Source organism: Daldinia caldariorum, assembly GCF_022478825.1.
Source record: "Daldinia caldariorum strain CBS 122874 unplaced genomic scaffold F4812scaffold_17, whole genome shotgun sequence".
NCBI classification, from domain to species: Eukaryota; Fungi; Ascomycota; class Sordariomycetes; order Xylariales; family Hypoxylaceae; genus Daldinia; species Daldinia caldariorum.
The window spans coordinates 306,235-329,355 of record NW_025953053.1 but is presented as its reverse complement, the minus strand read 5'-3'; the positions used below and the strand labels follow the sequence as shown (position 1 = coordinate 329,355).

The following is a 23,121-nucleotide window of genomic DNA, read 5'->3' as shown; positions in this document are numbered from 1 at the left end:
GTGTTTGATTGTTTTGCTTGTGTTTTACCCACTCATTTTGCCCGATACCCATCTATGACGACGCGGATACGGGACTACTACCAACTTCGTGCGGGTTCAAAGCGGCTTGTGATAATGGTAAATAAAATAATGGGTGAATCAAGAATTCAAAAAAGAAAAAGAAAAAATGAGGATATTCGCAAGTGTTAAATTTTATAACATGTTCAATTGCTTGTGGTTTAGTATTATTAGATGACCATCCATCCAGGTATTGTACCATTATCCACCCCTTTTCTTTTCTTCTTAAAACTTGGCTTGGCAATTATCGGCTCCCCCTTTTGGATAAAATTGAGCTCGTCCGAGCTTATGATTGGCTCTCCAACGACCATTCTCTGCTAACCGTACTTAAAGACCCAATCTTAGCATATTTACCTATACTCATTTTATCAAGTTAGTATCCGAGTAATTAATAATAAATCATTATGCGATCTTGATAAAGGTACCTAACCTGACCTAACCCATATCTAGCCTAGGATTTTACTTGAGAAATGACCTCGGCCAAAATCTTTATATAGGTAGGTACATTAGGTAGATACCTAGCCATCTTAGAGGGGAAATAAAAAACATGAATCACAGTAGGGTATCAAGCTTAATCACTAGTAGCCATTCCCAAGAAATCCTCCACTCGACGTAAAACGATGCTGATATTCCTTCAGACTAGACCAGTTCCGCAATTCTTCTTCTTCATCTTGCGGAGTCATTGTCTCGGCACGAGGCGTAGCTCCCATCTTCTCCAGTTTCATGAGTATGGCTAGGAAGCCGTTGAGATACTCCTGCGCCTTAGCCACGGCAAGCCCCTTGCCTTCTTCATCAATATCTAGCAGCGTGCTAGCGACCTGACGAATCTTGTTGATAATTGAGCATCCATTCGGCTCCATGTTACGTTGGCTGATCGACGTTAATACAGTAATAAGATTCTGAACGATTAGTTCTCGCTCGTTCTGCATCATCTCGTCCCGGTCGTCCTTTTCCTCCGTCTTCGCCCTCTCCGCGAAATTAGGATCCGCGCGGCGTGCTTTACGGAGGCTGAGATATCGTTCCACAAAGTACGAACGCGTGGCCAACTGTGACATTTGTATATTTGCCTTCTGAATCTCACATTGAAGGTGCCGTCGGCGCATAGGTTGCTCTGCGAGTATGCGACGCAAGTCATTTGCAGGCTGCGTGGCGGAAATAGCAGGTGGATAGTATTCCAAGTCCCAATCGTCGAGCCCCATGGTGTGGTTTTGAAGTTTTTGGAGGTTATCTGTCTTTACCTGAAGCTCGGGGGGAAAATCATCGGCAGCCTGCTTCGCGCTCGCGAGCCCGTTGCTAAGGATATTCTTTTGCGCAGTCCAGTCGAAGAAGTTGATCCCATAGCACATATCGACGCCGACTAGTTCATTCATGGTCATGTATACACGACTGTTGCGATTGAATCCCGTGATTAAGGAGATGGTGCCCTCCGGCTGGGGGAGGATCTGGTCTGGAAATATATATTCATCGTCAACTTCCACGGGCTGCTCAGGGTAAGGCTCTTGTGAGGTGGGTGGTGGTAATGGTATCTCATTGATGGATACTCCTAATTGGGTTATGGATCTATGTTCGAATTAGCTGAGAAGCATGATATAGCACCATAATAGAATAAGATCTCACCTAACGCCAGCAACCATGACCCAGAAGATGCGTTTACCAATTTGATCCCTGATGTGATCGACAGGCTTACCGGACGAAGTGTTAGGCGCCAATGCAAGACCCGGCATACTGGCTTCTAGAGAAGATAGACCACTTGGCCGGCGGGTAGTAAGCTCTCTGCAGAATGTCATGGTCTCGGCTAGGAAGCGTTTACACATCCTCCACTGCAGTGTATGCGCGCAAGCATAACCCAGGAAATAGCTGGTGGCAGCGTCGTCAGGGGTCATCTCTTCTTTTAACGTGAAGCGAGCACCCCGGGCATCGAGGGCAATAGACCGGCAATGGTCGATCATGGCAATGGCCGAAGGGAATAGATTAGTGCTGTGTTGGGACTTGAGATGCGACCTTGCACTTCTGGGGAAAGATGCAACTAATACACCGATCATGCTAGCTAGTAATGCTAAGAAGTCCCCACTAGTTCTGTCCATGCGACTGGCAAACGCGGCACGAAAAGAGGGTTGATGCGGGAAAGGTATTAGAGGATGTATGTAGGTAAAGAAGTCGTCGACGAGAAGCTCTAGAATAGGCCACGGCGCAATGGCCTCAGCATCCAGGCCGATTGGAACATTGTGAGTCGCGATAGAAACCAGGGTTTCGGCGGCGTGATGAGGGGCTGGGGAGATATCGCTACTACGGGCTCGCTTCGCAGCCCTCGCCGCTTCGGCATGCTTATTGGGTGGCCCACGTCGCTTCATCTCTCTATTGAAAGTGCATTCAACCTGAAGATCGGAGCATGGTTTGCAGGGCGGACCACTTTCATCGCACTGAATTTGTATTATCAGTACTTAGACGGGATACTATTTGACGGGGTAGAGTCATAAAAGGAGATAGGGCAGAGAGGGTAGGCGGAGAACAAAAGAAAGCATGAAAAGTAAATATACAAAATAAAGGCGCATTGCATACCTTAACCTTTCGCTGACTGCACATATCACAGGCCCGTCTAAGACGAGTAACCTTTTGCGTAGCTGCTGTTACAGGCATAGGCGACGCAGCTGGCGGCGGCGGTGGCAGCAACTGCGACTGCGGTTGAGGCTGCGGTTGCACAAGAGGGGGAGAGAAAGATCCGCCATCCATCTGTAAAGTAGCGGATTGCGCATACCGCTGGGCTAACTCGGCGGGATCGGGAGCTGCAGAAGCTGCAGAAGCTGCGGATGCAGCTTGTAAGACTTGAAGTCCATGATGGGCGACGGTTGAGGCGGCTATAGGCGAGGGAAGTCCATCGTAGTCTTGAAGTTGTTGGTGGTGATGCGGCGGGGTGGGTGATTGAGGAACCTGAACTGGTTCGGTAGATTCTGAGGGTTCTGGGTACGATGCCATCTGAAGATCGGTCAGGTCCTGGTAAAGAACCTATGGAAAAAGGACTAACGACGGCAAGTTGTCGGCGGATGTCCGGGGAATCTTCGTGAGATGTGGTGTAGTTTTTTTTTTTAGTTGGGTTGGTTGGTCAATGGGAGTGGATGCGCGTGTGCGCGTGCGCGTGCGTGGAAAGCGCAAAGACGGGTAAAAAAAGAAAAAGAAAAAAAAAACATGGGGAGAGGTAACGGGAAAGTGATTTGGACCCACTGATCTTCGAAGCCGCTTCCTGTAAGCGGGATGGTTTGAGCTTATCTGGTTATCTTCAACGCAACTTCGGTACGACAGGTACGTACTTCTCACATACAGACACATATACTTCAGTACCTGGTCAGCATTTAACGTATTAGTCGGCGTATTTGAGCGAAGCTCATTGCTCATGCATACTTCAACAACACATGTAGGTACTTATATTAAAATATTAAAATGTTATAGTCTCTTCAGACAAACCTCTTTCCGAGGCGGCTAAGAAATGTGTTGTGAATGCAAGCACGTTTCATCACTATTACTACCTACTTTCATCTGGTCAATTAGGGTTTTCTATTCCTTGAAACAGGTCATACTGGTAGAGCGTATTTTAACTGTAGAGAACGACAAAGTTGCCCTTCTGGCTGGATCAAATGTCCCCTTCGTACTAAAAGAAGGCTAGACGTGATCGCTACCAACTCGTCGCACCGGCCTATATTTTCGGAATTATAGACGGGGAATTATAGTCTAAGGATAAAAAGGGGTAAATGATATGATATTAGTTTAATGAGCCACCAAGCACCAAGCACCAAAAACTTAAACTACCTAACCTAACCTTTCCTATGCTATCCTTTAACAGGATGTCTGCCCGTTGCTTGGGAATGTTCCTGCCTTGTAAGCGCCGTTGGCATCGTCGAGGCATTCAGCTAGAATACGTAGTACCTAATATTAGCAAACCTGACATTCCATTCCGCAGATCAAGAAGAGGATATCTAGGTAGGTACGTACCAACTGTAACGATCTTCAGGTTATTGGTCTTAGCCCAGTTAATCAGCCAGTTCGTCAGAGTCGTAACCGTGCTCTGATACGTCTCGTGCATGAGCGGGATATGGCCGTTCCCACCGGCACCCGCCTGCTGGAACTTCTGCTGGCTCTGCTGCGGCGATTGGTTGTTCCAGTCGCCGGTGTCCACGTCGTCCGTGATGACGGTGTAGTTCATCTCCCGCATCACGCTCAGGAACTGGCCGCCCGTCTCGAGGAACGGCGGGCGCATGTACTGTGGCTTCCGCCCGAAGATGTTCACGAACGCCTGCTCGACCTTCTCCATCTCGCTCCGGATTTGCGCGGCACCCATGCTTCCCATGTGGGAATGTGTCCTTTTTTTTGCGAAGTATTAGCAACCAGGAGGTACGTTTCAGATATTCCGTATTAAGTGGAAAAAGGCTTGAGCAGGTAGTCATTACCACGTGTGGGACGCAATTTGGTGTCCGGAGTCAAAGGCCTTCTTGACAGCGGCTCTTTGGTTGTAGATGCAACCTAGCATGGTTAGCATTATATGTCTAGGGAAAAAAGAAAGATAGGGTGCGATAATCGTACCATACAAAGTACCAGTCAGGAAAAAGGTTCCCTTAACGCCCGCCTTGTCTAAAGTGTCTACTAGCGACGAGGTGTACTGATATGGACCATCGTCGTAGGCCAGCGCGAGAACGCCAGGCTTGGAGCATTTGTTAATTACGACACCGGGCGTGTGTGCACGCTTGAAAACCTCGACTGGGTTCGGGACAGCTCGAGCAGAAACGCACAGCGCAAATGCGAACGCCGTGATCACAGATCCGAACAGCATCTTGGGTAGGTGGAAATGAATACCTAACTAATTACCTTAGGTAGATAGCTAGTTCGAAAGACGAAGTAAATTAGAGCTCATAGATCGAATCATGTTATGAAGTACATTAAACACCTTAGGTACCTCCTATATATATGCATTTCTGGTTCAGGCGACGACGGCTACATCGTCCGGAACCTGGTAATATCGTACTATGTACGTCGTAGCGCATATAGTGGTAGTACGACAATCTCGCCTTAATACCAGATTCCAGACCTTTGATGTGGAGCATCGGCAACAATATCCCAGGAATCATCATTTAGCAAAACGTGGAAATGTCTGCAGGTTTCATAGTATCCTGCTTCCAATACCCCGGCTCGGCGCTGAGGGGTTGGATGATCTTTGTGTCTTTGTGGGGAATAGGGGGTTTCATGTTGCGCCCAACATCGTCGACCCTTTTAGCCGCGAGATTGCACCCCTGACTACTAGGTAAGTATTTCAGGAACGACAGGAACGACAACTGAACTTCGGATTTACCAAATTGGGAACGGATAAATAGAAAGCTTACGAAGAAGAGTTATTTTCTACAGCTCATTGTCAAGAGTTGCGGATATGCTAAATGTGATTGTACAGCAATAAGCTCCGCATTATGATCCTAACTACCTCAAAATTGGCTTGATGACATGTTACATTATTTAGTAAAGGTTATCCAATTACCAAAGAAGTTGACTTAAGATATCTCTACAAGGTCTCAACAGTTATTAAATCTTTCAAACCTTGCCATGATTCGGGAGGTAAACATCTTAAGGGTAGGATATCAGAAGGAGATATGTAAGTAATCTGTACAAAGTCGGGAGTGCTTAATATTCGACGGGAACAGAAAATCGTGATAATAGCGACTCTAAGGTATGATTTGCCGAGATCTTATTTGATATATGCGCCGGTGTCGCGTTATACCTGTATGAATGGCTGGTCAGTAAGAGCCTCCAAAGCTGTATACCTCCCTTAGTTATACTAGGTAGGTAGAAAGTCGAGAGGCGTAAATAGTCGCTGGATCAATAGAGGTGGCTTCTTGTTATTTGGCTGAATAATGCAACCGGTAAAACAGCTACGAATAAACCATGAAATTTATGGGTAATTGTTGATCGACTGTCAGACTATATCCTGGACTTTTCCGTCGACAGTTATATCAACTGAACTGTAGCTGTCATCATATATTAGATATCGTGCTCTCCGCCAATGTTGTAAGTAACAGTATGAAGTTCTGCAATCTGTTCTAAGTCGCCAAATTACCTCACCTTTTGTGGCAGAAATAATTGCTAACTTGTTGTCACAGTGCCGTCTGCGAGGTGCTTATAAGTGAAGAAAGCAACGTCAATTCTTCGAGTTGACACTCACATTTATTCCAGCTTTTAAACTTTAAAGACTCCAAGGAACCTCAGCTTTTGAAGCATCGTTACAAATGCTCGTTTCTCTTCTGGTACCCTGGCTAATCACTCGACGGCTACGTTTGTAAAACACGCAGCAGTTGTATGGGCGGTGTTAATTTCTTTAGGACTCAGTGCTGTTGAAGCTGCTTCTAATGGGCCTTCTTCGACTCGAGTAGCCGGATTGGTACGATGTATTCTTCGTATAGGTAAGAAGCTTCGAAAACTCTAACAAATTCCATGACAGGTGCTGTTCTTTGCTTCAGCATTATGCTTGTTTGGATGTTGCTCGTGTATTTGGTTTGTATATTCGGGCGAGGTCTGACGAAGGTGATAGATAGGAGTGAAGCGAGGCTAATACAACCGCGCGCTTTACTCTCATTTCTAGGTAAAAACGTAGCGACGTATCTAGGCGGGTGGACACTATATCATAAATGAGTGACGAGGAGTGGATATTGGGGGCAAGTAGTAGGTGGAAATGTCTCGCGAAAGAAATTTGGAACGGATGTATTAAATTATCTCGATAAGTAATACAAATCAGCGAGTTTCTCCCTTGGACATGTCCTAAGATATAGGCGATTTATGTAAGTTTAGAAATGTACCGTGCCTTTAGTGAATTCTTGGGGTGGCGTGGAAAACCTACTTGGGTCACTGGGCCTGGCAGCTGGTGCCTGACCACCGCACCTGCCTGCAGTGCCTTAGCGACAGCAATGTTGGAAATAGTACATACAGGTACGTAGCTACCGCAATTTCTTCGGGAACAAACGATAGGAAGGTTATAAGGTCAAATTGCAAACCAAATTTCAGCCGACCCCGCAAAAAGGAAGCATCCCTGGGTGACTGGAGGCTAGAGAAAACTGCACCGTGGTGCCATATGCTGGACCGGTATGCCCGTGACTCGACAGTACGACATTTACAAAGTAGTTTTTCGTAGGTCCTGTGTTCAACACACAGGCCGAGCTTTTTTTTGCCAATCCTTTTTACTTTTATTTTTTTTTTCTCCCACCAGCCTGCGACTGGCCCTTTGCATTTTCTCTCCCTCACCACCGCGCCCCTATTTTCAATTACCATAAACCCGCACTCTACTTTATTGTCTATGTTAAAATCGTGACGCGTAATCTCTTCACTACTAAGTACAAATAAAAAGCTTATCTATCTACCTTATATTTGACCAAGCCATACAAGCAATTTGAACAACCCCCCTTTTTTTTGGACACTGGCAATTTTGATTGCCGTCACTCTGGGAATATGAAGGGTTCGTGATCAAATTTCTGCTTTATAATACCACCATCAGATATGTGAGCTTTTTTAAAAAGCTGGTAGGAAAGAAACTCGACTTAATTGCTATAAAAAATTGTTGTCATACTGCCGCTTACAAAATTGACAGCCGGCTGGATGCCATAGCAATTCTGCATTATATATATAAAAAAAAGAAAAAAGAAAAAAAAGACTTAATCCGATTCATCTCTGAATCACAACCTATTATGCACAAAAGAAACCTGTTTATCACCTATATACTTCTAGGTAGGAAATAGCTCTGCCGTATATAGCCTTCGTATAGGCCAACTCATTGAACTGCCTTACCCCTATTGCGTTAGATGCATAACATGGGCCGATACCGAACTATGCCTCGTATTTGCATATTTTGTTAATAACGATATCTTGATGTTATTATCGTCCATCGACACGTCATTATGATATTTTCATAGGTGTATAAGTTCCAGTGTTTCTAGATAAATTTACCTCACAGTAAGTACCTAACCTACCTAAGGTAGGTAGGTAGCTGCTATGGTGGAAGACAATATATTGTTGAAAGACGTCAGTAAATGTATTTAGCTTATGGTAGACTTGAGCAGTCATCAGAGCGGTTTGGATCGACACCTCCGCCACCAACTGCCGAAACTCTCCAAGTTGGAGATAGCTAGATTGTACCTGTTCCACAACAGCAAGTTATTATCCAGTAGGTAGCGAGACTTCTTACACCTATATATGAAGTAACGAAGGTATAGAACCGAAGCTCTCATTGACTTACTATCTAAGACATAAACAAATAAATACCTTGAGTTAGGTACCCAACTTACCTAGTCCTACGATTAACTTATAATACCTACGAGACGCCTCACAGCCAACACAAAGACAACAAAACAAGTAAACTACCCACCACCATGCCCTCCTCACCAGAAGACGCCAACCCGCTCACCATCCGCTGCCAGTGCGGATACATATCCTTCCCCACGCCCACCCCGCGCCCCATCACGCTCTACCACTGCCACTGCGTCTCATGCCAGCGCCAATCGGGCTCCGCCTTCGGGACATCCGCGATATTCCCCTCGGCGGGCCTATTCCCGCTCTCGCCGCACCTCGCCTCCCGCCTGAAAGTGTTCCGGCGGCCCACGAACGCCGGGCGCTCGGCGGACTGCTACTTCTGCCCGGAGTGCGGGTGCCGGGTGATGCACCGGATCGTGGGCGCGGACGGGACGCCCCGCGCGTCGGTCAGCGTCAAGGGCGGGTGCGTGGTCGGGGGGCTGGAGTGGGCAGGCGCCGCGCATATTTTCGTCAGGGAGGCGGTTATGAAGATCCCGCTGGAGTGGGAGCAGTACGACGGTTTGCCGCCGTGGATTAAGATGGACTGAGGAGCGAGCGAGGGGGTTCTAGGGAAATGATTGAGCATACCAGGTACCTAAACTTACCTGTGAGGCGGAAGTTGGGGGTACGGGTGTGTATTTATGTACCGAGGTGAGAGAAACAGAAAGAAGAAGATAAAAGTATATTCTCCGGTTTAATTATAGATCTTCCGTTATGACGCCCGTACCCAACGCAGTGGCTCTCGAAGCCCGGGATATGAGGTCATGGATCTGCAGGAACCAGAGTCCCAAGCAATTGTCCAATGAACGGACTAGAAGCTACTAGTTACGTCTTACAAAACATCGGTAACAAGTTATTCATTTGTGGTACTTGTTATTTTATTTGAATCTAACCTACCTGGTATTTATTTACATATACACCTAATAATATATATTTATTTACTTTTTTCCGTTTTACCACCTAAAATTAGGAGGGAGGTATCATTCGAAATGGCACCCGACAACAGCAGCCCGCCCTGGGCTCTCCGCTGGCGTTCCAACACGCTCTTCATCCTCGTGACCGTCGCCGTCGGGCTCTTCACCGATCTCTTCCTGTACGGCCTCGTGGTCCCCGTGCTGCCGTTTATGCTGCGTAACAGGTTATCCATGCCTGAGGACGAGATCCAGTCTTACGTGTCCAACCTGCTGGCCGCCTACGCGGGGGCTTCCGTCGTGTCCTCCGTCCCGGCCGGGTGTATCGCCGATCGCATGAGTTCGCGGCGGACCCCGTTCCTAAGCGGCTTGGCTGCGCTGCTAGCGGCCACGATCATGTTAGCGCTAGGAAAGAGTATAGCGGTGCTCGTTGTCGCCAGGGTTCTGCAGGGGATCAGCGCGGCGGTGGTCTGGACGATAGGCCTCGCCATGGTCCTGGATACCGTCGGTCCGCAGAACCTAGGAAAGGTCGTCGGGTCCATCTTCTCCTTCGTATCCGTGGGTGCACTAATGGGGCCGGTTATTGGGGGCGTGCTGTATGAGAAGACCGGATACTCGGGTGTCTTCGGCGTAGCTGCGGGGGTTCTAGGCCTGGATTTTCTCATGCGGCTACTGGTGGTGGAAAAGAAGATAGCAGCCAAGTATAATGTCGGTCTAGGACCTGATCCCCAAATAGAAGAACACGATGCACACGGGGACCACGAGGCAACCCAAGACCCCGCTCAAATTGAAGACGCTTCTGATCGTGAAGAGATCACCGAGCGCGACTCATTGTTGCCTAATAAGAAGCGTGCAGATGACGATACATACAAGGTCCGACAAGAGCCTAACAGGATCGTCCGGGCGTTTCCCATCTTAATTTGCTTCCGCAATCCGAGGCTTCTCGTAGGACTAAGTTTAGCTTTTGTCCAGGCTTGTCTTCTAGCCGTGTTCGACGCTACGATCCCGACGGAAGCTCAGAGCCTCTTCAACTTTACATCGTTACAAGCAGGGCTCCTTTTCATTGCTCTGGATGTTACCTACCTTATATTAGGGCCTATAGCAGGGTATGCGGTAGACAGATACGGCACCAAGATACCTGCCGTCGTTGGGTTCGGATACTTGGTTCCTACCCTTATTCTGCTTCGTCTTCCATCCGATAGCATTCTATCTGGAACAAATAACGTCATCTTATACTGCGCACTATTAGCCTTGAATGGCGTGGGCTTAGCTTTCATTGGTCCGCCTAGTGTAGTTGAGTCGAGTAACATTGTTGAGAAGTTCAATCAGGCCAACCCTGGGTTCTTCGGAGTGAACGGTCCATACGCTCAACTATATGGCTTCAACTCTCTGTTCTTTTGTGTCGGACTTACTATTGGTCCTATTCTAGCAGGAGCTCTTCGTAACAGTATGGGATACGGCAATATGAATCTTATATTTGCTATTATATCAGCTGTCACTGCTATCCTGTCATTTATTGTCATCGGAGGGAAACCTAGCTGGAATCGGATCTGTAAGGTCTCGACATAACGAGGAAATATATGGAATGGTGGTATGACTTTGTGATATATTAGAAGAAATAACATTTAGCTCCCATTGAACATCTTTGAGGATGTTAGTACTATCGAAGCGAGCTTTTTTACTCAAAGCTAAGACACATATGACCTACCTAAGAGATCATTGAACCGAAATACCTAGCCCCATACGAACTATCCAAAGCTATTAGGAGACGAAAAGTGCTGGTGAAGCTAGAAGGTGTTTTGACCTTAAGATTTATCCTGGACGGGAACACAGATATCGTTCACAAATGCCAACACGATATTAAACGAGAGCTGTAACTATCTATATGAGCTACCAGTCAAACCCCCCAGGCAGTCGTCTTAACGAGTATATTCAAAATCATATACCAGAATGATAATAGCGAAGGAGATTATAAAATCCGATAGTAACCAATAGAAATTTGGGGTATCAATCCTTCAGGACGCAAATATCCGGACTGCCCCAGCCCTTTCGAGAAAAGAGAAAAAACCCCAAGGAAAAAAGTCTCTTCTCTTGTCTAACCAGCGAAGTAGCAGGCCAGTAAAGCTCCTCAAAGAAACTTTATACTTGCAACTGCGCAAAGAGAATATGCGAGAGACCGTTATTAGTTCCCCCGTCTTGCGATCCCCCTCATCTTGAAATGAATGGGTATTAGGTTCGTGTCATGAATCATCAGCTGAAAAAATAAAATGAAAAAAATTGCTAGAGCCCCTATCTTGTGTAAGTCCATGGCGGCCAACCCATCCGAGGTAAAAGGAAAACGAGAGGATCCTTAAAGGATCATCCATAACACGAGATAGATGAGGTAGTTGCCTGCTATTCAATGAATGAACCCGGCTGGCCTTTCATCTCCCGCGGTTGCAATCAAGTTTCTCCACCCGCAACGCCAGTCCGTGTCGTCATGATAAAATCCAGACCAATGTTAGATGCAACAAAAAACAGTGCAGAAAAAACAAATAGAAGATGGTATATTCGTGAGTCAAGTAGTGATCGTATACCATGCAGAAGATAAACTCTAAGAAAATATAAGACCAAGAGAAATCATAACTCTCGTAAACCTGCGGATCGTAGCAGGACAAAAATAGGTACGGTATGCGTACTGGTTGTGGCGGAGATTTGTAGTATCCCAGATACGGTTATAGTGTTAAATCTAAGACGTGGACCGTATACCGTCTAATACGCAGTCGTCGCGTTTCCCTCGCTTGTTGCAACCGCTACAAGTGCCTGCAATCGAAGCATGTTATCTCGCTCACCGGGATTTTGCTGTCCGGGAGGGGCATTTGTGGTATTTTCTCTCGCTGGAAAACCTGCGAATTCGCTTATGTTTGGATGAACCATCCGCTCCACCCGCGCCATCTTCTCAGGAGGAGCATCGGCGTGAACTGTTACGGGGCCATTATACCAACCCCGCCGTTTGATCTCTCTCGAGGTAGCGATCGAAGGTGCTGACATAGTGTGTTGGTGATACGCCCTGGAAAAACTAGCAGCGCCTGACGGTCTGCTCTCCATTATGACGGGTTCGTTAAACCGTACAGTAGGGGGGTTTGCTCTCATTCGGTCCGCCTCAGCCTCTACCGCTTGATTTGTTTCACGGGCCCAAGTTCCTGCCTGGTCCGAGGCTGGTGGGTTTGATGTGATATCCAAGCGAGTCAAACCTCTATGCAGGCCCATGTCCCAATGAGCCGTATTGCGCCTATCGTCTGTATCTCCGAGTTGGGTTAAGGGAAGCATAGCTCGCGGAGGGGGCGCTTCCGAGTCAACTTGCATAGCAGACGGATTTTGCACCGCCGGAGACACCGGACGACGGGGGACAGGACCAAATGATTCAATTCCTGGTAGCCGGACTGGAGTATTTTGCTGCTGTGGGACTGGAGTAGGTACGGAATTCTGAAATTGCGATGGAGTCACCACGTTGCTCAAGCGGCTGCTGCTACTAACGGTGTTGAAGTTAGTTGAGTCGGGATGCCACGTGCGACGACGCCAATCCTCTGTCTGTGACGTAGGCTCACGCCTCGAGGAAAATATTGAGGATGTGGGCGATCCTAGTAAGCTTCCGGTTGGAGAAAAAGCACCAGGATTTGAAGTGTTTACGGCACTAGGTCCGAAAAGAGGGCGTCCTAAGGAGGCACCGTGAGGAGACTGAAAAGGAACGCCGCTAGAAGGCACACTCAGGCGGCGTCCCGGGGTTCTATGGCCAGTGTACATACTTTGTGGTCGAGGATGAGACGAGTTTGGTGATGCGATTGTAGAACCCCATCGGGGGCTGTTCTGCCCGGTTGAAAAGGTCGCTGAGGTTGGCGTACTAAAATCACTCGGGGATGGTGGCCGGTAAGAATATGCGGTTTCGGTATTATTGTGATAGGTCTCGATAGAAAGCCGAGACCGTGGATCCGCCATCACTAAAGGAGGAGGCCTTCGGCGCACGTCATCGCGAGTGCTGAAAGTTGAACCGACGGAACTAATGCTCGATGTAGAAAGGGATTTTGCGTGGCCTCGAGGAGGGGAACCCATGCTTCCTGCTGTTGCAGCTCGAGGTCTCCCAGGTTGCCGTACCCGATCAGTTCGAATTTGTCTTTGAAACCTTGTTCCCGTCGCAGCAAGAGAATCTATTGGTATGTCTTCGTTGACGTGTACGGTTTGTGCATGCTGTCGCAAATTATCGAGCCGTGAAAATCGTCTCGAGCAATGGCATTGGAATGGACGTTCTCCAGTATGTTTCCTAGGATTGTTAGCCACAATTATTATCCAAAGGAAAATGTCGCAGGATCCTACCGAATATGCCTGGCCAAATGTTCACTTCTTGTAAAGCTCAAGTTACAAGGCGGATACTCGGTACAAAAAAATCGTTGCGACTTCTTTTTCTTGTTCGATTTGGTCCCATCCGCATTCACACTTTCTTCATCCGATCCTGCGCCATCATCTGCATGATTTTCTCCATCTAATTCGTCCATCTCGACGTCTTCGGAGTCTCCTCGCGACCTTTTCGAATGCTGTGAGTTCTCCCGTTTGGGCATTTGCTTCGGTGTCTGCTTTTCATCGATGCTCTCTGGAATTTGAACTGTTTGCGGAAATGGGGACGTTGGTAGCGGTCGCTGTGGAAAGCTGGCATTTGTCGGGGTAGGTGTTGTGGGCGACCGCGCCGCTCCATCGTCTGCCTTGACTTCTATCGCCATGGGTGGATTGACAGGCCGAAAAGTAGCCGCCATAGCACAGTTCCGAATATTCCGTACAGGGTAGAGTATCCGTCGACCCTAGCAGGCAAGCTAATAATTTGGAATTGCTTCAGAAATCCCAACGATACCGAGCCTAGATATTCAAGGCAACCCTTTTAAAACGGGTAATGGGAACGACAGGGCTGAGTGGTGAAAGAAGTTTGAAATGACAGGAGAATAATGCGGCGGTCAAAGTAGTAGGAAAAAGGGGAGAAGAAAGGGGGGGCGATGATGAAATATCTATATAATTCATTCGCAGTTTTTGTTGTTTGCGGATCAACGAGTATTGATATTCTGAAGATGGGTTGTGCTCTCAGTGATGTGTGCTGAGCTGCCGGGAATTCTCGGTGGGGAGGGAGTTCGAGTCAGGTCGGGCGGGCAACGGCTGAAACTTGAGACAGATGGGACCTTAAAACGGAACAAGGCTCAAGAATGACGAATATATGTCCTTGGAATGTTGCGATCACAGGCCGAAGAGAATTCGAAGAGGTATCTTTTTTTTTTCCACGGTTGGATGCAATACGAATGGTATGAATGGCATCGACAAAGAATATATGTTTTTTCCCCTAGTGGATTATTATTATTTTTTTAACCAGTTATGGTGCTTCTACTGAGCGCGCATTCGTCCGAAACGACGAGTGAGAACAAAGAGCCAGGGACAGTCTAGGCCAGGGACTAGCCAACCACTGAAGAGGCTGGGTCCAGAAGTGGGAGTTGGGGTCGATCAAGCTGAATAAATCCGTGCGGGTCTCCGATTTGAGAGCTAACCGAAGAACTCGTCCCAATATTTTTTTTAGGGATAAGTGAAATTACCTGAGACTTTGACCCGTTCAGTAAATAGTAGTTATTGATAATGTGCAAGGGGAAGGGAAGAGAAATAAGGTTGGTAGAGTGGCAAGGGATGAGGCAAAGAGAAAGAGGGGATCCGAAGCAGAAAAAAAAATGTTGGAGGGGCAATGAAGCAAGATGATGAGATAGGTAGGAGGTAGACAGGAGGGATGGTTGGGAATGGTCGGCTTGTCAGTGATGACTTGTGATGGGTTATGGGGGTTTATGGGGGGTTTATGGCCCAGAGATAGAGGGGGTTCCCTAGTTCGAAGTCGGGAAAGATTTTACTATGTATTTAACATGTAATGCAATGTAATGTAATGTAAAAGCAGGTATATGGATCCATCATCCATGTATGTTCTTCATGTCCATGTTTATGTCCACGTCTCATGTATTTAGGGTATGGGTATGTGCAATAGGTACGTTAGGTATGTCCGCGTATGTAAAAGTCTACTATAAGGGTACAATATAGATGGGCGTAGGTAGTAGTGATTAGGTATGTGTGCTATGTGCGCTTGCGTATCTATGCGCGGAGCGCGAGTGTGTAAGTAGCAAGATGTTAGGAGGTAGCCATGCTTATTAGATACCTAGGTATGTTTTGCCATGCTACCTTGTTATACAGTTTAAAAAAAGCAGTTACATGTGGATTATCGTGAGAAAGACGAAAAAGAAAAAGAAATAAAAAAAATGTGTAGAAGAAAACGACCTAAGGGACAAGTTGACATTTGAGGAGGCTTGGCAAGTATGGAAATATGCACGAATGAAGAGCTATACGAAGTGTATGCGTGTATATGCGTGCGTGTGTGTACCTGGTAAAGTGGATAGAGAGGGACGAACTTACAGAAGAGTGGATATCTGATGTGGTTATTATCGCTATTATCGTCGTAGTTTATTCGTTAGCTATGTGGGAATGCCCATTCGAGTCAACAACAACGACGATACGCTAGTGAGGTCATCGAACGACGGAAACAACTTTCACCTAGTCAGCTTTGTATACGGCGGAGTCGTACGGGATTTACAGCGGGGTCGACTTTGCGGTCATGCCTCTATTCGTACCTCTCTATTCGTGGCCTCTTATTGTGCCTCTATTTGTGCCTCTCTCTCTCTCGCTCTCTTTTGATACCACCGTGGGCGAGAGACTAAAAATGAAGGTATGATTTTCTTCCCAACCAATCAAAGTATGAAAAAAGAAAATAGAGGGAGTAAATTTACTAGATGGTTTATGACAGCTGAATAGTGTCTTATGCCTTATCGGATAATTGTGGATTAGGTCGTGGAGGATTCCATGTGTGTTGGTGAGTATGGTACGGAGGTAGTAGGTAAGTATCATATCAAATCATAAAAAATGCCGGTTTTCCTCTTTGCTCTCTTCCGAAGTGGGTTTATGTTTTTATTTTTCAAATTTTTGGTGGGATGGATCTGAAAAAAGTAAGAGAGAGCTACGGATTACCATTCAAAAGATTAGAGGGGGTGGATGAGGGGCAAATGGAAGAAGGAGGGGCTCTTGCTTGTGCGCTTGCGAGTGTGAACCTATCCCGTTTTTATTTTACCATTCCACTCGTTGGTGCGAGGGGCTGGCGCCGCTACCTTAGGTACAATACATGGGCACAGTATACACTAGAAGCAGAGGGGTACAGGGGTACAGGGGTACAGGGGTAAGATACCATGTCATGTCTATCAGGTAGGTACCTAAGGTACCTAAACCTAACCTAACTGATCTAGCTGTGTTATCCCAGTCCGTCTCCCTGTCGTGCGGTCGCACCTGCATACCTAACCTTACCTAAGGTTAGGTACCTAATTGGAAAATCCCCTGCGAGGTATCTATGCAGTACCCGTTCTCTAGCGCTAGGGAAGTCAGGACAGGGACAAGACAGACAGGGCAACCAGTTACCTGTTAACAGGGGTATATTCATTCTATAAAAAACAATGGTTACCCCTGATTGGCCCTGCCTTTAGCGCACTCTTGTATTCCAGGGAAACTGGCCCCCGGATTCGGGTACGATGGGAGAAAAGGAATCATGGGATCAAGCTTGCCTCTGGATGTTCCTTCTGAATGTGTTCTTCTCACATAAACCGTTCGCACATTTGTTGATTACCTTACATTTGTTTTGTTCATTGCTCGTCTCACATCGTTCATCGCACTTTGCGCATCGCACATCTCACATTGATCCCCCCCCGTTCTCCGAACCCCACAAGTAGCCGCCGTCGCAGGTATCATACATCATAGATCTTTCAATCTGGACTTGTTGGAATACTAGTCATGTTTAGCTGCATTAGTATAAAGCTGGTCCTGTCGGCGCCTCAGCTTTTTACAAGGCATAAGGTGAGGCACGCCGGACTAGTATAAACTAGTTACTATAAACTATTATAATTATTAGGCGCATGCATGGACGCATCTCATCGGCAATATCTCCATCGTCGTCCCGACAAAAAAAAAACAACCTTGTTCCTGACTTGTCCCGAATATTCGTCACCTCTATGGCGAGCTTGGTCATCTGTTGTATAACCGATCTAACCGCTTACTTATAGGTTAAATCCTATCAACTATTTTCCCGAATATCACCAAAGCATATCCCAAGACAAACCGGCCTCTGCTCGGTCTTAACTCCATTATAGCCTTGGTACTGATGGCCGAAGGGTAACTTTCACAACGATACTGTCAGACGGTGCCTCTTAAGCTCTTACAAGGCCGACTAAAACTTCCGACCTTGGTTCGTTTTTTCATCTTCTTCTTTTTCTAATCCTTCCACAAATTTAACAAGAAAGTAAGCTTGCTTGAAACCATAGCTGTACGATATGTGTTCGTTTGAGCCTACGTGTTTATTCAGTAGGTACTTCACTTTAGGTAAAATTATTCCCATTTGTCCCTGTGTCCCCTCCTTTTCTTTTACTCGGTTTTTCTCATTTGCCTCTCATGCCCTGTACACGTACTTTTTTGAATACCTATTGGCAGAACGGACGACGCCGTTCATAAACTTAAATTAGATTAGGTACCTGTCAAGGGGAGTTATATTTTTATTTTATTTTATTTTTTCTTCCATAATGCGAATTTCTTTAGAAGCGATGTCTTATTCAACAGCCGGGGCTCTGTAACCTTGAGGAGATAAATGCTGTAAGTCAAACTTGTTTAGGCTAGGATCTGCGTCATCTCGACGCTCTGACGCAACGCCTGCCTATCTAGTATTTCCTATGTATATTCGGCATACACTACTTGACGGCTCTCCTCCAGTTTTTTATTACCGGGGTATTGTCCATCATACTGGCAGACTGGACGCAGTTGCGTTAAAACTCGGTCAATGTTATCGAGCCTAGATTGTCCCTGCGAGACGCTTATGTCGAGGTACCCAGGTTGGCACTTAAGAAGGATCACATCCTGCCAAGAGACAATCGTGTCATCGGGATATCGAGTAGAGGTTCCCTCGGGTCCACGGAGATCTTACAGGCTTTGCCGCATTCCTACCATTTTATCGTATCCGGATTGACGGTATAATATGGAATGCTTGGACAATAAGCGTCCAGCTGACTGCTAATGTGTACTATGTAAATCTCAGTACTTTTGTATTGTACAATACAGCGAACAGCGAACAGTGTATACCAACACCACACACTAGCACCTGCTACCACCATCAGCCTTTCTCCATTCCCCTCTCGCTTTGCTCGGGTACCTTTTCTTTTACTTCTTCCCTTGCCTACATTGTTTTATCATGTTTTTGTATACCTGATACAGGCGTATCTCATGCATGCGTTTCAATTTGCGCCAACCTGCAAGCCCCTGGCTGTTCTTCCCATTGTAAGATACGCGGACATGTCATCAAACCTTTTCTCCCTTGCCCTACGGGATTCTGGACGTGCGTGTGCGTGTGTGCGTGTGTGACAACTGTACAATGTCTCCTTTAACCATTATCGCGGTTCTTGTACCTGATGATCCACAGCCCGGTTACCACGTATGCATCAATATTATTTGCATTAGTCATAGTACACAAGTTCCGCCCTGCTATCGTGACACCCAGATGTAAGACTCCTAACCACAATCCAGCTCCAGCTCTACGGATGGCGGCTGCTCATATTCACCGAGGCTGAACTGTCGGTACGGACGAAAACTTGATTATGCTTGGTATCTGACTGATACATAACAGGCACAGACACTTTCGAACATACCTACCTAAGTACCTACCTATGAACTAACTACCTAACTAACTAGCTAGGTACCTAACCTAGGTAGCGTTGCACTTGAACATCTTTTATAAACAGCAATTATAAGGCCGGAACCTTATGGGGTTACATATCAGACTTCAACACAAACTAGTTCATACGTGGGAAGAAGCAATCAATGCCCAAGAGGGGAGTAAAATGTCCGACAACCTTTTGCGTGCCCTACCTTAAAGCGACTAATAAGATCCTGCAGTGGGAGACGTGGGTAGAGAGGCCAGACCCAAACCCCTCGCCTTCAACCTTCACACCCCCTCCCCCGCTATGATCTGACGCTATCGACAATCCTTTATCGATATGCCCTACAAGTTAGCTGGGCTGGCTGGGCGAGTCGGTACCTAGTGGATGCAAGTGGCGTCATGTTGCTAATCTCAACCCAGTACATCATCTAGTACATTACATGTAGGTTAGCGACTAGGTAGGTAATTCCCTACCTGGTACCAGGCCGGCCAGGCTACGGGGTATATTATTTCGTTTTAATTCTCTCTGATCTCTGATCTTGCTGATTATTTCCCGCATTTGCCTGGTTTCATTACCCGGTTGGGACATTTGCAGCAGCATAATTAACTCAGAAGCAGGGCTGTATATCAGATGACTTACCAAGCCTATCCGACCTATGTAAGTCCAGACTTCCATTATCGCCGGACGCCGTGCGTGCGTAAGCTCGTCAGCCCACGACCCCGAGATACAATGCCGATACAAAATCGATGTATTGTATTGTACAATTGCACATCCGTACTCCTTACCTGGCGAATAAAATATCATCGATCCAGGACCCTGCCAAGGGACAGGGCTGAGATGAAATGCAGCTTATACGTACCAAAGACCGTACACATTAGTGCATCAATGTCACAATGGCGTTATAGGCGGCGATATCGAGTATTCCTGTGCCTGTAAATGTTGTGGGTGCTTAATTATGCTGCCACTATAGGCGGGATTCCGCTTCCTGGGCAGGCCCCGGCCCCGCTCCCCCGAAGGAAAGCGCTGCAAACTGTCAGGGACCTGTGCGCCCCATACTTCCCCTGCGTACCTGCCAAGGCTGTCGTCCGGTATTGCTTCGGCCGGACTCGGCAGCCTTTGGCCGGTCCGAGGTTAACTGTTTTCTACCGGCCATCACCGGCTACCCTCCGGTCTCCCCACCATACAACCAAGTACAGACGTCAGTCACTATATAAATCTTGCTTTATGTGGAGGCACGGTGCCCTTGTTTTCGCATGTCTATACCCACCACTCTTAACTTAGCATATTTGGAGTTTTGACGTGTTGGACACGATACTGTCGGGCAAGTAGCCCAAGGTTTGTCCGTGCTACCTACCCTAGGTACCGGGTAAGCAGTTATCTGTGCCCCATCCAGCTCGCGGACACGCGAGCGGACCTTTACATCCCTTCGGCCTTTATATAAGTTGTGACCTCAGCCCGTCCATCCGATTCGCCTGACTTACGCGTGCGTTGCCGTCAATGTGTTCCCGGCTCTTACCGTAATATTTACCCAGCCAGTCGTGGCTTATTATGCTCTAGGCAACTCATAGACAGCCTTGCACTAGGGACTAACAAAACAATGCATATCCAACCTCGGCATTTGAACTGCGTGGCACAGTGTCTCCTGATATGATTAAATGCTTACCTCATTATAGAGAAGATGGTGAGACATCGGGGCTTTTGCTTCTCAGTTCACCTCACAAGCCTACGTCCCTCCGGGCGCTTTCGGGGTCCCATGATGCCACTCTCCCAACGACTTCCTGAAACAACTTCTCGTATTGATGTTTGCTAAACACAAACGAGCTTCACAACGAGGTTTTATTCTAAATTAAGCACGGTTCCCTCCAGTATTATTTCGTATTACGAAGCCTTGAGGGTATCACCAGATATCTGTTTACCGCCTAGGGCCATTTGACATCCCTTGTGAGCGTACCTGCCTACCTAGGCACTTACCTAAGTAGGCTACATGGAGGTTTTCGAGAATTCGCTATGAGGAGGGCTGGTTCGGTTCCGAGTCGAGGTAGACAATCGAGAACGCTCCCACGACAGATATCTATCTAGATAAAGTATAACGAATCAACTTCGGTACGTCAGGATCTAATGTGATATATCCTCTGTTGATCAACATGTGTAGGGATTATCCTTCCGGGGAAGACGAACTAGGTACTCCCGACCTGCATCAACTATTATAAGTACGGGCAGTACATTTCCCATGTGTAACGCCCCGGCAGCTCGGATCGCTCCCAAAGCCACAAGGGGAACACCATACCTAGGTACATATTGCATATATCTAAGGCGCTAGGTAAGGGATGTATCTACCTACCGACTGTAGGGTTCGATGCGGATGTACATTTAAGTACCTGAGAAGTACATAATGTGGGAAGTATCTCAACCGCATAAATTCATACTATAGTCATTATAGTCACATGTGCAGCTAGATGACAGGTACGTCAGCGAGGTATCTATACTTTTAGAAGTTCTACTTTTAGAGTGTCCTGTGCGCGGTACCTCTAAAATAAGATTGGCCTGCAGGATGCAAGGCACGATACATCCATAAGCGTAGTAGTAGATGTAGCCACATCCAAATAATGGTTCCCAATATGGTTCCCTTACAGGTTGGCTGGCTTTCCATCCACTTTACCCGCATACGCTTACCACCGGCATCTTATCTTTCCCACTTCCACGTTTAGAAAGGTCTTTTCTTATCGCCGTCCCTATCGTTCCTATCGTAGATCGACACCTTTCAAAGTGTTTATGTCTCTCTCTGTGTGTGTATGGACATAAGGTAAAATAAACGAGCCTTACCTTCAACTACTTATCAACCATTAGTCAGGAACATTATAATCTGTACCTAACCTACCCACCTGACCTAACATATGTCTTTCTGTTCGAGGTGCATGTCCATATATCCCAGTTTTATATGCATATAATTTACTGTAAGAATCATTCTTGGCTCCACTCCCCCTCTCCTTGCCGATTCATGTCTCTTAATAACCGCCCAAAGTTAAAAAGATAGTCTTACTATCCTTATATAGTCGAAATCGAGGCAAACTACCTTCCATCTAAGCGAGATCAAGGTATTATTTATTATTTTTCTCGTATCTTCTATCTCAATACCTTCCTTGACCGCCAGTTGGTAATGACTCAAAGTATCCATCATGATTGTGTCTCTTGTCTCCCCTTTCTCCCCTTTTCTTTTCTTTATATTTTATTGCTGCACGTCCAAACAAGCGCAGCATTGCAGCATGGTAACCTCATTCAGAGATCCTGACAACGCCCGACGCGTGCCTGATTCTGACGTATGTAGTAATTCTGCGCGAGTTCGAGGGTTTGCTCTCGCCCAGCCAGCCAACCCGTTATTGCTCGCATATGACGATGTCCTACTATTGACACTAGCATTAGCTTAGGTACCTAACTCATGCTTCTACTACTCATTACCACTCCAACGAACTATGCGGACTCTCCACCTATCCAGCTAAGCTACCTGACCTGCATCTATCTATCCATCTAGGTATGTATGTGGGAAATCAAGGTGTCTCTATTTCCAACAAATAGCACTGATATTTCGATATTGCCATGTATTCCCCACCCTCCTTTTTTAAAGCCCGTAGAACTTTTAAGAAAGGGCTGACACAGTTGTTTCTTCTATTCTCCTCTCCACCCCCTTCCCACCCCCTTCCCACCCCCCTCTCCCCCTTTTTTCTTGTTCCTTGTTCCACAGATCGCCTTCCAATGCGATCTAACCCAATGACATCCTTCGATACTAACGTATCTATCACCCCATTTCGCAGATTCATATGTACGTGTGGCGTGGTACACAGTAGCGTGGTCGGCATGCAAGTGCTAGGTTCCACATCCTGAGGAAAAGGAACCTATCGTAAACTACCAGGTTACCCATCTTCACCTCAACATTCTGTTTTTTTTTTCTTGGTTCTTTCATTTTATATGGGGGGGGGGGGGGGGGGGGGGCGGGGGGGGGGGGGGCGGGCGGGGGGGGGGCGCGGGCGGCCGCGCCCGCGGCGGGGGAGGCGGCGGCG

The 23,121-nt window shown here is 46.9% G+C and overlaps 6 protein-coding genes across 6 annotated transcripts; 3 read left to right on the top strand and 3 right to left on the bottom strand.

The window, feature by feature from the left end:
* Positions 1-635: 635 nt before the first annotated feature.
* F4812DRAFT_452675 (uncharacterized protein) lies at positions 636-3,030 on the bottom strand (the record flags this gene model as incomplete). The annotated part of the gene is made up of 3 exons (XM_047936387.1): positions 636-1,617; positions 1,675-2,477; positions 2,617-3,030. 3 exons carry the CDS (start codon positions 3,028-3,030, stop codon positions 636-638), a joined length of 2,199 nt encoding a protein of 732 aa, XP_047787207.1.
* A 558-nt stretch (positions 3,031-3,588) lies between these two features.
* F4812DRAFT_440855 (carbohydrate esterase family 4 protein) lies at positions 3,589-5,154 on the bottom strand. The gene is made up of 4 exons (XM_047935182.1): positions 4,630-5,154; positions 4,497-4,569; positions 4,042-4,409; positions 3,589-3,959 (listed from the first exon to the last, which is right to left on the bottom strand). The coding sequence occupies exons 1-4, from the start codon at positions 4,874-4,876 to the stop codon at positions 3,886-3,888; spliced, it is 762 nt and encodes a 253-aa protein (XP_047787206.1). The 5' UTR covers positions 4,877-5,154; the 3' UTR covers positions 3,589-3,885.
* A 3,078-nt stretch (positions 5,155-8,232) lies between these two features.
* Positions 8,233-9,135, top strand: F4812DRAFT_143790 (Mss4-like protein). Its single transcript, XM_047929647.1, has one exon. The coding sequence runs from the start codon at positions 8,448-8,450 to the stop codon at positions 8,913-8,915; it is 468 nt and encodes a 155-aa protein (XP_047787205.1). The 5' UTR covers positions 8,233-8,447; the 3' UTR covers positions 8,916-9,135.
* Positions 9,136-11,407, top strand: F4812DRAFT_143789 (MFS general substrate transporter). The gene has a single exon (XM_047929646.1). It carries the CDS (start codon positions 9,357-9,359, stop codon positions 10,845-10,847), a length of 1,491 nt encoding a protein of 496 aa, XP_047787204.1. The 5' UTR covers positions 9,136-9,356; the 3' UTR covers positions 10,848-11,407.
* Positions 11,408-11,948: 541 nt separating this feature from the next.
* F4812DRAFT_143849 (uncharacterized protein) lies at positions 11,949-14,514 on the bottom strand. Its single transcript, XM_047929648.1, has 2 exons — positions 13,629-14,514; positions 11,949-13,575 (listed from the first exon to the last, which is right to left on the bottom strand). Exons 1-2 carry the CDS (start codon positions 14,060-14,062, stop codon positions 12,030-12,032), a joined length of 1,980 nt encoding a protein of 659 aa, XP_047787203.1. The 5' UTR covers positions 14,063-14,514; the 3' UTR covers positions 11,949-12,029.
* A 7,020-nt stretch (positions 14,515-21,534) lies between these two features.
* Positions 21,535-23,031, top strand: F4812DRAFT_440844 (uncharacterized protein). Its single transcript, XM_047935181.1, has 4 exons — positions 21,535-22,020; positions 22,089-22,383; positions 22,487-22,595; positions 22,876-23,031. The coding sequence occupies exons 2-4, from the start codon at positions 22,243-22,245 to the stop codon at positions 22,929-22,931; spliced, it is 306 nt and encodes a 101-aa protein (XP_047787202.1). The 5' UTR covers positions 21,535-22,020; positions 22,089-22,242; the 3' UTR covers positions 22,932-23,031.
* Positions 23,032-23,121: the final 90 nt, after the last annotated feature.

Coding starts and splice junctions, on each gene's coding strand:
- F4812DRAFT_143849 (XM_047929648.1), bottom strand. CDS start 14,062: ATGGCGGCTACTTTTCGGCCTGTCAATCCACCCATGGCGATAGAAGTC. Junction 13,576..13,628: donor CATTTGGCCAGGCATATTCG/GTAGGATCCTGC, acceptor TAACAATCCTAG/GAAACATACTGGAGAACGTC.
- F4812DRAFT_143790 (XM_047929647.1), top strand. CDS start 8,448: ATGCCCTCCTCACCAGAAGACGCCAACCCGCTCACCATCCGCTGCCAG.
- F4812DRAFT_143789 (XM_047929646.1), top strand. CDS start 9,357: ATGGCACCCGACAACAGCAGCCCGCCCTGGGCTCTCCGCTGGCGTTCC.
- F4812DRAFT_440855 (XM_047935182.1), bottom strand. CDS start 4,876: ATGCTGTTCGGATCTGTGATCACGGCGTTCGCATTTGCGCTGTGCGTT. Junction 4,410..4,496: donor CAAATTGCGTCCCACACGTG/GTAATGACTACC, acceptor CGCAAAAAAAAG/GACACATTCCCACATGGGAA. Junction 3,960..4,041: donor CCTGAAGATCGTTACAGTTG/GTACGTACCTAC, acceptor TACGTATTCTAG/CTGAATGCCTCGACGATGCC.
- F4812DRAFT_440844 (XM_047935181.1), top strand. CDS start 22,243: ATGATTGTGTCTCTTGTCTCCCCTTTCTCCCCTTTTCTTTTCTTTATA. Junction 22,384..22,486: donor GACGCGTGCCTGATTCTGAC/GTATGTAGTAAT, acceptor CACTAGCATTAG/CTTAGGTACCTAACTCATGC. Junction 22,596..22,875: donor GCATCTATCTATCCATCTAG/GTATGTATGTGG, acceptor CCCATTTCGCAG/ATTCATATGTACGTGTGGCG.